This window comes from Nyctereutes procyonoides, unplaced genomic scaffold (assembly GCF_905146905.1).
Source record: "Nyctereutes procyonoides isolate TBG_1078 unplaced genomic scaffold, NYPRO_anot_genome, whole genome shotgun sequence".
NCBI lineage: Eukaryota > Metazoa > Chordata > Mammalia > Carnivora > Canidae > Nyctereutes > Nyctereutes procyonoides.
Window position 1 is genome coordinate 51,177,877 of NW_026575042.1, and position 13,771 is coordinate 51,191,647.

General features: G+C 39.7%; 1 protein-coding gene across 2 annotated transcripts in view; it reads right to left on the reverse strand.

The window, feature by feature from the left end:
* Positions 1 to 4,625: 4,625 nt before the first annotated feature.
* The window catches only part of VEPH1 (ventricular zone expressed PH domain containing 1), a 223,136-nt gene continuing 213,990 nt past the window's right edge, over positions 4,626 to 13,771 (reverse strand). For both annotated transcript variants that reach the window (XM_055321784.1, XM_055321783.1), the window contains 2 exons: positions 11,071 to 11,207; positions 4,626 to 6,335 (listed from right to left, as the gene is read on the reverse strand). In XM_055321784.1, coding sequence (XP_055177759.1) covers positions 6,099 to 6,335; positions 11,071 to 11,207 — 374 coding nt within the window. In that variant the 3' untranslated portion in view covers positions 4,626 to 6,098. The remainder of the gene's footprint in view (positions 6,336 to 11,070; positions 11,208 to 13,771) is intronic.

Genomic DNA, 13,771 nt, shown 5'->3' on the forward strand with positions numbered 1-13,771 from the left:
GAACAAGGTGTAGAGGAATTCAAGATGGAAAAAAATAGAAGTCTCTATTATCCCTGCTCCTCCTCCTTAGTTTCCGGTGAGGTCTTGCGGAGCACCCTCATTCCAGGAACAAATGAGCCTGTCACTTGTATGTCACTTGTCATACTTTACGTTTTTACATTATTTGACTTCTTTAGGACTCTTCAGCTTCTCAGTACCACAGTGAAATCTAATCATTTCATTGATCAAAAGAGGAAATGCATTTTCTTTCTATTAGACGTAAGCTTTTAAAAAGGTTTGCCCACAGAGCCATAAGGAACCACGTACACACGACGTGTCTGATTATCATCTTACAGAAAAATTGGCGAGAAGGTTTCAGGATTTCCAGCTCCCCCTCCCCACACCCTCAGAAAGTCTCTCTTTGAAGTAGGTAAGTTCAGCATGCATTGGGTTGGGGGTCTAGGATGTGGAGAATGTCCATCTGGAAAGTACTCTGTAAGGCTGGAGTCTCGTGGTGGGCCCCGTGCTCCCGCAGGCCTCTGGGGGAGCTGGTTGCCTGTTCTGCCAAGGTCATGGCTATAAGGCCTGACGTAACACATGAGGAGATAGAGACCTGTCTCATCAAAGCACATTGAACAGAACCCTTCTCACCTGGGGAGTGCCTGAGAACACCCAGCCCTAGGGATTAGCATGCTGCTCCCCTAAAGGTCCTACAGGCCTCAGCACTTCCATCTGTACTACCCTGTGCCTCCTTCTGTTCTACCCTTGTTCCCCAGCTTCCAACCTGGCTCAAGGCCCTGCCTCCCTCATTTTGTCTCTGGTGTGGTTGACCTTGAGGGCCTCTTCTGGAAATGCTCTTCCTACTTGGTCTGGAATTCCTCCTTAGAAACCATCCTAATTTCACCTCCAGGCTCTCCAACCTGTGACAATGGGTAAAAGGCATACCAGTGCCCCCTATCCTCACTCCTGCCACCTTGGCCCATTCCCTATCAGCTTCCCTGCCAAGAAAGAGAACTTGGAGAAAGGAGGACGCAGGAAAGCAGATACAGAGGCACCAGGAACATGCCTTGTGTACGGATATTAACCATCTTTATTTCCATCAAAAGAGAGGGTGTGATGGTTAATTTTAGATGTCAACTTGACTGGCATAAGAGATGCCCAGAAAGCCAGTAAAACATTATTTCTGGGTGTGTCTGTGAGGATGTTTCTGGAAGAGATTAGTATTTTGAATCATTAGACTGAGTAAAGAGATCCAGCCTCACCACTGTGAGTGGGCATCATCCAATCCACTGGGGGCCGGAATGGAACAAAATGTCAAAGGAAGGGAGGATTCTTTCTCTCTGTTTGAGCTGGGATGTCTATCTTCTACCTTTGGACATCAGAACTCCTGGTTTGTGGGTCTTCAGACTGTAGGACTAACACCAGTGGCTCCCTGGCTCCCAGGCCTTTCAACCTGGACTGAATTACACCACTGGCTCTCCTGGGTCTCCAGCGTGCAGACGGCAGATTGTGGACTTCTCACCCTCTGTAACCACATGAGGCGATTTCTGTAATAAATCTCCTCTTATATATCTATCTCCGTATATCTTGTTGGTTCTGTTTTTCTTGAGAACCCTGATAATACAGAAGGTAAGCATTCACGGAAATGGTTGATCTCATACCTTTGAGAATGGATGCACGGGGCATATCTTTACCATTTTAAAAGATTTAAAAATGCCTTACATTTGGGACATGCCTTATTGTTCATGAAAACTTTTACATGCAGTTTTGATTACTATGAAACAAATCCACGTACAACTCTTCAAGTAATACTTTTGCTCATTTATTTACATTTTTTCCTCCCATATATTAAGTTCGGAAATTGGGAGGTGTCTTAGAATCAGTGGTGTTTTGCAGTTGTCATCCACCAGGAATGACTGTGACCAGGTGTCACTTAAACTTGGTCCCAGTTCTTTGTGTTGTCACTTTGGTTGAGTTATATGCATGGTCGACACCGTATGTGTTGCTATTTGTATGTCTTAAAAATTATAATATGATTTTATTTTGAGACAAAAAGTTATCAGCTACAGGGAGAGGCAAAGAAAGAGTGGGATGAAATGTGACATTAGGGAACCAAAGAGCTGTCACTGGAGGAATGACTGCAGCAGGTCCTTATGTCTTTGCAAAGCAGCCACCACGTGTGTTACCTAATACAGGAAGATATCAACATGTAAAGAAGGCCGGATTTCATTTTGTTGCTGAAATAGATACAAAAGAATTACCTATCACACATCACTCAAGGTACCCCAAGTAGAAACAACTGCCAAAACTCTCAAAATAGATAAAAGACATCTGCAAGTAAAACACCACTGATTTAAGACATGATTTAAGACTTTATTAAGACATGGCATCATAATTTCATTTGTAGGATTTTTTTCTCCGGTGGTGATGTGTCAGAAATGGTGCACCATCAAGTACCTGTTCAATTAAAGGTTCTCTGTGGGATGCTTTTACTTGACATTTAAGCCTCACACCAAGTCTCCTCCATTGACGTCATTATCCTCAACCTAGAGGTGAGAGATAGTCATTTGCTCAGGTTGGTCATTTATTTTTTTTGTAGACCTAGGACTTGAATCCTCATATGCCTGTGCCCAGAGCCTGTGCCACCTTCTCTAGCCTTCACTGCCTTGGTAGAAATCACCTTGATTTTCCAACTCCTCTGTCCTTCAGGAGCACCCATGGGAAGAAATGGCTCCAAAAGGCCTATAAACTAGAGATGTTCTGGAACAAGATGACATTTTGGGTTTTTCTTGGTTTTTCATCTAAAATCTTATATTCTGGGGACTGGAAATCCTGGCTAGGGCTTTTATGCCTAGTGTTTCAAATCTTGACTAGGGTACTTACGGCATTTACTTCTCCATGAATTCTCATCACGTATTCTCTCACTTCATCTTGCAATGGTTTCCTAAAGGCAATTTTTAAATGTAAATTTACCTTTAAATTTGAAAATAAATCTCAAAGGTAATTTTTCAGCTGGGTAATCTTGATTTATGCCCGAGAATAAAGTTACAATAATAGTCCCCAAAGGGCCTATAGAAAATAGGTGAATTGAAGATAACTCAATAAATGTTTCTCAACATCACCAGCCAAGGATTTTCCAGAAAACTTGATGTTAGAAAAGTATTGAACATTTATTTTTACCAAACTCCATCTTCTCAAGAAATAACTAGATGAGAATTTCACATACAAATGTTTGTTTCCACAGCTATCTGAGACGGAAAAAAGAACCAAAATAAAATAAAAATGAAAACCACTTGGATTTCTTACCATGATTATAATTGTATTCATCCCAGCATTTTTAAAGGTTTAAACATGTTTAGAAAAGTGGTTTCTTCTTAGATCAGGATCAGGAACTTCAGCCCTCTTGGGAAAGGCCAGCCTGTGGTAAGCTAGCTGGCAACAGGGGTGGAAGTGCCAGAAATATCAGTGGGAAGACAACGAGTCTGAGATTCTTGTGTGATTCAACAATTTGCTTGAGTTTGGAATTACTACTATGTCATGGAATGAAACCAGAAAGATCATTATTCACACTTCATACATTTATTTCTTTCTAGCTTTGTAAATCTTTTCTGAAAGCCATATTCTTAACTAGAGGTATCCAGTTAATTAAATCACAAGGATTTTGTATCAAGTAACAAAAATAATTCATTTCTTCTAAATTGAGCTGGTGGGGCCATTTTCATCTTTCCTGGGACAAGCATTCAGTGAAAACAGAATCAGCGTGCATCCAGGTTGAGTTTTACTCTAATCTCTCTACTATGAAAGGTTTGAGCACGTTGCTGGCATTTAAATTATTAATAATTAATGCAGTGTCACTTAATATTCTATTTGCCTGTTACCAGTTTTTTTTCTAATGAACAGCTCGGATTACTCAATGGACTCTTAAGAATGGGCCTGCTAGATCTCAAAATAATATTTAGAGACTCATGTACAACTATATCTATTCCCACCTTTTCCTGCCTGACTTCGCAGGAGGAGATATGTCTCTAGTCCAAGATGAATCACCGATCTGTACTCTAAATGTTTACATGGAATTAACTTTACCATTTGGCTCACCTCTTAAACTATTGCTTTGGAATTTTTTCTCTCAGCAAATGCTACCATCTTGCATCACTTTCCTTCCCATTCCTATACCTACACTCCATCCAATCCACCAGCATCCAATTCATTTTACTAATTCAACATTAACTGATTACCTTCAGCTAGTTCCACATCTTCAATGACCATCTATATACCCAGTAAGGCAAAATCTTGACCTTCAGAACTGTTTCCAACTTGTAATAACTTCTGTGACTCACAATACCCTCAAACTTTACATGTTAAAATTCAATTGTTTCTTTCCTCCAGCTTGGCCTCGTACATATTTCCTGTCCCACTGAGTTAGCAGTAGAGTCAAGGTAGAATTAAGAATATTGATTACTTAGATTCCCCACACCCCCCCAGATTTCTATACTAGACTATGTAGTCAGTAAATTTTAAAGGAAAAAATGACCCTTTATATGTACTCCAACTTAACTTTTGTATTAATGATCTATTTCTATGGAACAAATTTTCACACACTTAGTGGCTTTAAACAACATGTATTTATTATCTCAAAGTTCCTCTGGGTTAGATGTCCAAGCATGGCTTAGCTGGGTCCTTTGCTCAAGGTTTCACAAAGCTGCCATCAAGGTGTTGGCTGGGGCTGAGATCCTCTTCCGAGCTTACTGGTTGTTGGCGAAATTCATTCCCTTGAAACTGTAGAACTTGTGGCAGCTTGCTTATTCAAGGCCAGGGGAAGAGAGAGAGTCTCTGACTCATTCACTCTTTTTTAAAAGGCTTATCTGATGAGGTCGGGCCCAACCAGGTCGTATCCTTTTGACTGACTCAAAGTCACCTGATTAAGAACCAGAAACCTCTTCACCTTTGCCATGTAATATAACATAATCATAGAAGAGACTATCTCATTCTTTCTGCCATATCCTATCAGTTAGAAGCAAGTTATAAATCCCACAATTAAGGGGACAGTCGGGGTGTAGACCATTGGGGATCATTCTATAATTCTATCTGCCACCGCTTAATTAAAAAATATATATATGAGTGATGAGAAAAACCATTAAATGTAATTTTGAGATATTAAAATGTTGACTATAGAGAAGAAAAGTATAGAACTTGAACATCTCCAAGTTTAATGGAAATGGCACATATTTTGAAGATGGTGAAAATGGTTTCCTATGCCTATCCTTACATTTACTGCCTTGGGCAGGAGATATATCCAAGAACCTAAACTTTAGATCATATTATATGCACCTAAATGGAATAATCAGAGACGTTGTTTTGAAAGACAGACATTTAATTACATAACTGTCTTCACTTGCAAACCATCTTACTATGTGTTAGTTTCATTTGCATTAGAGAGAAAAAAACACCATTTTATGAATGTAAGTAAGTTATATGTGTTCCCTCAGGGTCCATAATTTTGACTTTTCTTTTTTTAAAAAAATTTTTATTTCTTTATGATAGTCACAGAGAGAGAGAGGCAGAGACACAGGCAGAGGGAGAAGCAGGCTCCATGCACCGGGAGCCCGATGTGGGATTCGATCCCGTGTCTCCAGGATCGCGCCCTGGGCCAAAGGCAGGCGCCAAACCGCTGCGCCACCCAGGGATCCCATATAATTTTGACTTTTCCTCTCTTTTTTTCTTCTAATACTTCTGGCAGACAGTGGTTTTCCTCAGAAGTGTTTAATCTTTCTCCGGGTAGGTATTTCAAGTATCTTGTAAAGTTATGTTCTTACAGCATACAATGGAATACCTACAGAGGTTCCTAGATCCTCGACACCCCCCTTTCTGCCCCATATCATCTCTAGCTCCTTTTCCTGGATGCATCACACAGATGCTCTTGGAGTTAACGCAGGCGCCATTAGAACATGAGATGCATAAGAATCCTGCCACTTTTAGGTCCTGCCTCTTAGGGAAAACTGTTCCACTGGTACTTAGTAAAAACACAATGTGACTTGGTGAATTTCTTTCTTTCTCTTGACATTGGCAATCATCAGGCAATCCCATGGTATACGATCCGTGTGAGGTCGGCTTGCAAATCCCTAGAGATATGTGGTTACTTCTCTACTTTCCCTCTCTTTTGCTTGGGCAACTGCCACATTGATGCACTGGAGCCACTCTTCTGCATTCTTCTCATCCTTGGCCTTGAAAACATAGGTTTTATTGTCTGTGAAGATTTCAAAAGCCCGAGGGAGGGAGCGGTCCCTGCGTTTCCTGGCCACAACTTTCACACTCTGTACTTTGCTGAGTTCTATTGGGGAGTCATCAGGATCATCTTTCTGAAATGCATATGGGAAGGAGAGAACATGAGCTGGCTCCCAGAGTATGAAAAGATCTCTGGCAACTGGAGACTTTTTCAAGAGGGATCAGAATCCTTTCACTGCATATAGTTCATAACCTTTGGTATTTTGAATGCTAAGGCCTCAATGAGTCATTAAAACAATGGAAGGAGTGAGCAATTGGCCCTATGTTACAGTCTATTAAGTTGGCACAGATGGCTAATTTATAAAAACTTATTATTTGGTGGGATTTGGGGAAATGTTTAATTCATTTTCTTTGATTTTATGTCATTTTTTATTGATATCAATACTGTATCAATAGAGCAAAAAGCAATAGTACAGTTAGAGTACTATTAATCCAGAATTTGAGACAGTTTGGGAAGCATGAAAATGAATTTTCCTTTGTATTATCTCTGAGAAAGGTGTATGAATTGAATAAACAGGGTTCTAATGTTTAAGTAAATCAAACTGTTTTTGAAATACACTGGAGCTTTGGAAGTATGATTTGTCTACAAACATTTAGTGAAAGAATACTTGATGATTTACATTTTTCTTGCATCAACACAGAGCCTCAAAGATGCCTGCTGCAACACAGGAGGCTCATCACAACGGGCTAGTATGAATAGTTTCAAAAGAGCAAGTACTTCTCTACGGCAATTTCTTTAAAACCCCTGAATACATTTGTCTACCGGAGGACTTGCCTGGGCCTGAGGCTCTTGCCCGCTCTCCTTTCCCGCCTCCCCTATACAACTACCTTTCTTTCACCTTCCAATGAAAAGGCACCCTTCTCCCTCATCCCAAAGTTCCCATGATGTATCATCCAACTTGGAAAAATCTCAGGAGGATCAAACAAGTGAGAAAAGCAATCGAAAATATTGATGCTGGGGAAGCGTCTTTCAACCAAAGCAATACAACCACTCCCCAGCTGTTTCGTTAAGAGAAGCATTTCCAACAGCATTTCACTTTTTAATGGTTGGTACCCATTTATAACATTTTGTATTATACTCATGACTTTTCATAAGTGATAGTCTTAAAAATATAATAATAAAATATTAATATTTAGAGACTGATGTCACAAAATATTAAAATAAATTTCAATTTATATAGATAATTTTACTGCAGTGAAAAATGATTGGGTGATCAGGATAAAATACTGTGGAGCAGGTAGGAAACAATATGACTTGAGGGAAAAAGGATACCGTGTAAACACTGCAGTAAGAGATGAACCAATTTGTTTATTTTTTTAAATGGATGGTCGTAGGTGCCAAATTGCTATGGTATGTTATTCCAATGGTTATATTGAAGGAGAAGTGTGAACTTTTTATTCTAAAATGATAATATTTTCAGTTCAACAGAAATTACAATTTGGACAACTTCTTAAACCTAGGATAAACTTAAAATGCTGCAAGGTATTGCACAGATTTTCAAAATTCTTTTAGGGAATAGAATAAAGTTTGAAGATACTTGTACTAGATAATACTTTGTTAGCGCAATTTGGTCTAAAGTAAATATCTGACAGTGATAAGTTTGTATTTCTTTGAATTAGAGACTAGACATTGATACCTGGAGGAACTGATCAAGAAAACAAAAAGTTACCCTAATTCTCTGTAGTCTTTCAGTTCTTATTAAAAATGCACATTTTTCTCATTTATAAGAAAGGTCCTTTACTTTTATTTTCTGTCATTAATGTTTGTTTGTTTGTTTATTTATTTATTTATATTATTATTTTTTTTAATTGGAGTTTAATTTGCCAACATATAGCATATCACCCAGTGCTCATCCCATCAAGTGCCCTCCTCAGAAAGGTCCTTTATGATGGGGCCGAAGTTTCGGGTGGCCTGGTGACCCCTGCTAGGTCACCGTGTCCCTGGGGGTGAGCGGGAATTTGCTGTGGTCCTTCTACTGCATTATATTATTTCTCAATATTTGAGCCACATGTTCCATCACATTTCTTAAATGTCAAACCATTATTTCCCAGTAAAGATGTCAAACAAGTTAGCCAATTATAAAGTAGTTTATTCTTTAAGCTTTCTTAAAAAGCTCTGAATCAAGAAGTATAAAGGTTATTATCTGAGCTCAGGAAAATATTCTTATGCACAAACTCTGCTCTGCCTCAAGGGATCGGAAAAATCACTGTATCTTAACTTCTATTTCTGATTTCTTTAATAAAAACAGGAAATTCAGATGGTCATTTTAGATACTTTAAAAGTACTTCAATGTGGAGCTATGCTAAGAAGAGTTTCTTTAAACCTCCAACCACGGTCTGAATCGAGCACACCATTATGCTTCTCCTTCAAAAAGATCTTCAGCCACAGAAAAGTCCACCTGTATATTTGATAATACCCGCAGACGAAGAAAGTAGCATGAGCTTAGTGTAGGTATCACCAACTTCTTTCATTCAAAAAGTTAACATGAAGTTTTAGTAACTAAAGAAGTGTTGATCAAAATTTGTCATAATTCAGATATACTATGTTTCTGTTGAGTAAAATGTTCAAATAAATTTTATGAGATAATTTTATATATCTTTATATCCAAAGATATAGTGCGAATGTGCTCAGTGAATCGTGATTTTTAAATAATTTAAAATCTTTCATTAATTAAATTCAAACGTAGTTTGGTTTGCCACTGACTCTGTATTGTAAGTGTTCATGGGACGCAGGACAGTACACTCATTTAATAACATGCTCCGATGTCATACTGCTTGTGTCAGACTCCAGTTTTATCCCTTTTTACCTTACTGGCTCTATTTTTGGTCAAGCTGATCAGTCTCTGTGTGTGTCTCTCCCTCACAAGGGGAAGGGAGTGGGGTGGGGCTTGATGTTAAATGCTATATGGTGGAACAACTTTGAGATATGCTAGTTAACCAAAATTAAGTGGGCTATCTCCTGCGAGACTTGTCAGAGCCTTTAGCTCCTTTGTATCTCCCAGATAACTTTGATGAGGACGAAGACCAACACCTGGTAATGTCTGACAGACCCTGGGTTTTAAAGGCCACCAGCGGAACACAGTGGGCAGAGAGGCCAGCGCAGGGTGCTGTATGCGTGTTTTTTTGGGCATCTTTGTGCAGGAGTGAATGACCACATGTACATATGCACATGCTTTCTCCATTGCTCTGATTCTGGGGCTCAAATAATATCTGTAAAAGGGGGGACATGACAGAAATCCAAAGGCCAAGGTCTTGCCCTTCCTGGCCTGCCTACCAGCAAGATAAAGACAGAAAGTACCTCCGCTGCCCACTCAAGTCAGATCCCACAAGGCTTTCTTGGGGTCAGACAACCTGGTATCTGCTCCTCCTGGGAAAGACACAGGCAAGTGAGGGCTCTCACTGTGCACTGTGCAAGGGACCTCCGGGATCACCCTCCACCCCCAGAGGAATAGGCCTCCATTCGCTGGCAGGGAGGGAGGGAGGGAAATGCACCCCAGACTTACCCGTCTGTAATACGGCAATAACAATAATGCTGACCTCAAAGGACTCTTCTGAAGGTTTTTGAATTTTATTTGACAGAGAAAGAGAGAGAGAGAGAGAGGCAAAGCAGAGGGAGTAGAAGGCAGAGGGAGAGGGAGAAGCAGGCTCCCATGTGGGGCTCGATTCCAGGACCCTGGTATCATGACCTGAGTGGAAGGCAGAAGCTTAACCGACTGACCCACCTAGGCACCACCCCCACTTTTTAAAGAAGATTTTAGGGTAGCCCGAGTGGCTCAGTGGTTTAGTGCTGCCTTCGGCCCAGGGCATGATCCTGGGGTCCCGGGATTGAGTCCCACGTCGGGCTCCCTGCATGGAGCCTGCTTCTCCCTCTGCCTGTGTCTCTGCCTCTCTGTCTCTCTGTTTCTCATGAATAAATAAATAAAATCTTTAAAAAAAATAAAGAAGATTTTATTTATTTATTTGACAGAGAGAGAGAGAGTTCTGAGGATTCTTTAAGGCAACCCAGTGTGGCATGCAATAAGCTGTTATCATTATATTCACAATATTCAAGAAGTACGTCAAGATTTCTTTCTCTCTGATCCTGAATGAGTAGAATTTAATGATAAATAAAACTGACTTGAAAAGAAGAGAATAGCTTCGCATTGCTGATTGGAATAGAATGCTATTTCAGAAGTTTCCTACTCAAAATCCAGAGCACAGATATTTACTGAGCATCCTACTTCAGACTGAAAATGATATTCAATGAATATTTATTAATTCTTTTAGAATCCCATTCTAGTTATTATCTGGGTATTAAGTGAAGGGTGATAATGGTTTTCCCTAACCAGAACTGAAGTTAGTTGACTACAAGAAGTACTTAAGATAAATCAGCCTTTGTTTCTTTCTCCCAGCCTGCTGTCTCTCTTCCCTGGGTCTCTGCCTCCAGATATAACCTTTAGTTCTAAAGGAAATCAGGGCCAATGTCATACGCTATTAATTTATGTGAGTGATCTATAAGGAAACAAAAGAAACACTGTTCAAGTCAAGCTCATTGGTAGGAGCTCATCTTCAGTAGTTCATCTTCTAAAACGTAAGTCAACTTTTAAAAAGATCTCCCCTAATAAACCAAAGAGAAAAAGTGAACCGACTAACATAAGACCAAACAGAATAGACAGTCCAGGGAACGTATGCAAAAAAACGCCGACACTGTAAAATTTTAAATGGAAAAGGGCAAATTATTGGTGTTTTAACTCGAGACAAAATGCCTAGCTGGTTGGTGGAGATGGAGACCTTAGAAATACAAGTATAAAAGGCAAGGGGGAAACTTACAGACTTTCCTTTTTGAAACAGAAGTTGATTTCCAGCCAGTGTAAAATAACGAGTTTTCCACCTCTTGATGAACTTCCATCGGACTTGCTTCTCTTTAAGTTTTCCTTCTATGAGAGGCTGGCCATCTTGATTTATAACTGTTGAAGGTAAGAGAATGATCAAGCCGTTTATTTCCCATTATTTTTTTTGGCAAGCGATCAAAAGTCAGAATTATACAACAAACCAGAACCCAGGAAAGTATATTTGGAAAGTGCGGCAGTAAATTATGAATTTGGTTAACCTTTCCCCCTTTTGTCCCTAAAGGAATGCACAATTTAGATATGATAATGGGAACCCGTTGAAAGCCCTCACTGAGATTTTCAAAAGGAATAGAGTTCACAAAAAAGAGCATCTGGTTAGCAGTTTTTAAGATGTAGCCAGATATTCAACTTTCTGTGCTTCTTAACTCTTTTGTTTCACATTAACTGCTCACACAAGCTGCTTAGAAGTATAGCTCTATAAATAATCATAAGTCAAGGATATTTAGCTATTTGGCAGCAAAAGCTGAAGAAATGCCCCTGAAGATGTGTTTTTCCTGAAGACATAATATCACAAAGGCCAGCCCAACTCTTTTGAACGTGGTATTTCCACTCGGGAACACACGTCCTCCCTCTCCATTCTGCATACGCCCATCTCTGCCCAATCAACAACTAATCATTTCAGGTGTCAACTTAGATGTTGCTTCTTTTGGGAGAACTTCCCCAATCTCAGACGAGGGCGGATTCACCTGCCATATGTTCTCATCGCATCTGGCATGTTTTTTTTTTTTTTTTTTTGTGTGTGTGTTTTTGTCTTTTTTTTTTTTTTTTACATCAAGAATCATTGGTAGATAGTTATTGGTATTTATCTGATTCACATGTGTCTTTCCCATTGAACTGAAAACTCCACGAGGGCAAATTTTTGCTTTGTTCACCGATGTATCACCCGGCATCTAGTATAGTAGTGCCTGATGAACATAGGGAATCTGTAAGTATTTGTTGACTGAAAAGGTTAATTTTACAGTGACGTAGAGTGTGTACGATAACGTGTGATCATGGAATTAGAAGATGTGTTACAATGTCAGAAGTCAAAAGTTACAATGCTGAACTGAAGAGTTTCATTTATTTTGCCATCTACACAAGATTCACTCTCCAAATTCACAGGCGAGCATCTGATTTCTGGGGATTATGCAACATTTACTTACATACATTATGTTCAATTTTCATTACGCTTTGAATGTAATGAAATGTGTTCCATCACTTAGAAATCCAGACAGTGCCTGTTTGACCATAGAAACACAACCCATTCTTGCTATCCTACTGTTTCTCTTTTCCAATACAGGTCAAGGAACTACTTCAGACCAGGAGGATTTGTCCATCTTGACAGTATTTTCAGGATAGGAATGATGCAATTTACAGCATGGATAGTTTTCATAAACAAAGTTCTACTAAGGCTAGTTTGGCCCTTTTCCCCCCTGTCTGATGAATGTTCAATGGAATGTTCTATTGTCGATCCCAATAAGGCTAAACACTGAAAACATCAAATATACTGTTAGATAGTGACAGGGCTATGATGAAAATGAATTGGGAGTGACATGGGGGTTGGTGCCCGCGCACATAAGTTGTCAGGAAATAGCCTGGACGTTTGAAGGGAACTTCGATCTGAGACTTCAGTGTTGAGAGGTCTCCTGTCTTTGGAGGAGCTTCATGGCGGCGAGCATGGTGCACAGCAGAGCATAGAGAGAGCAGGAACTCAAGGAATATTGACTAACAGTTTCAAGAAAATTATTTCAGAGCTCTGCCTTGCCTTACTAGGAATCATCTGACTTAGAGTATTAATACAGTAATGCTCTTTGGAAATTGAAATGTCCCATCAACATGGTGCTTGCTCCTTTTGTATGGCCTCTACACTCAGCGGTTACCTCGGACAGAGCACTTAGGACCGATGCTCTGTCTTTCCCGTGCAGCGTGGCCTAGAGAGCCAGAACAGCCTCACAGTGTTGGCCTGGACCGTGGGTTCAGTGTTTACTAACAGCGTGCTCTTGAGGCACGAAGGGGGCAGCAGTCCCTCTGAGAGGAGGAACAGAAGGTCCAAAGGGAGATCCAAGAAAAAAGGAAAACACACTCTAAGCAAACAATGAATAGCCCAGGCCAAAACTTACATTAAAATCTTCCCTAAAACATCCATTTCTTATGCTTTCAAATCAGAAAAAATCGCTAATCTAATTATGATGTCCGAGGATTTTTGAATAAGAATTCAGAAGAGTTATATTTGAATCCTTTCAACTATAGTTTTCTGATCAGCAAGATCCCACCTGCTTTGCAAATATGATGCGATCAAAAGTCAAAATTAAGAAACTTATGTGAGGACACCGGGTAAGTAAACGCTACGGCCCCCTCCGTCCTCTCTGCTTTTAGTAGACTTTACCACATAGTTTGTAATCCCATTGCTTTCTTGCCAAGGTTTTTATGGTAAGATGATTTAACGTAATGGCTTCATAACAGCACATTTTTCTAGTCTCAGTCTTCTATATTTACTCAAAGAATCATTTGAAATAGTCATGATACCTGAGCTGATTAGAAATCATGGTTGACTTAAATAATATTTAAGCCCATGGATCCTTCTGGATCTGACATAGGGGATTTTCTTCAAGTATTTCTCCTCAAGGCAGGTCCAAAGGTTG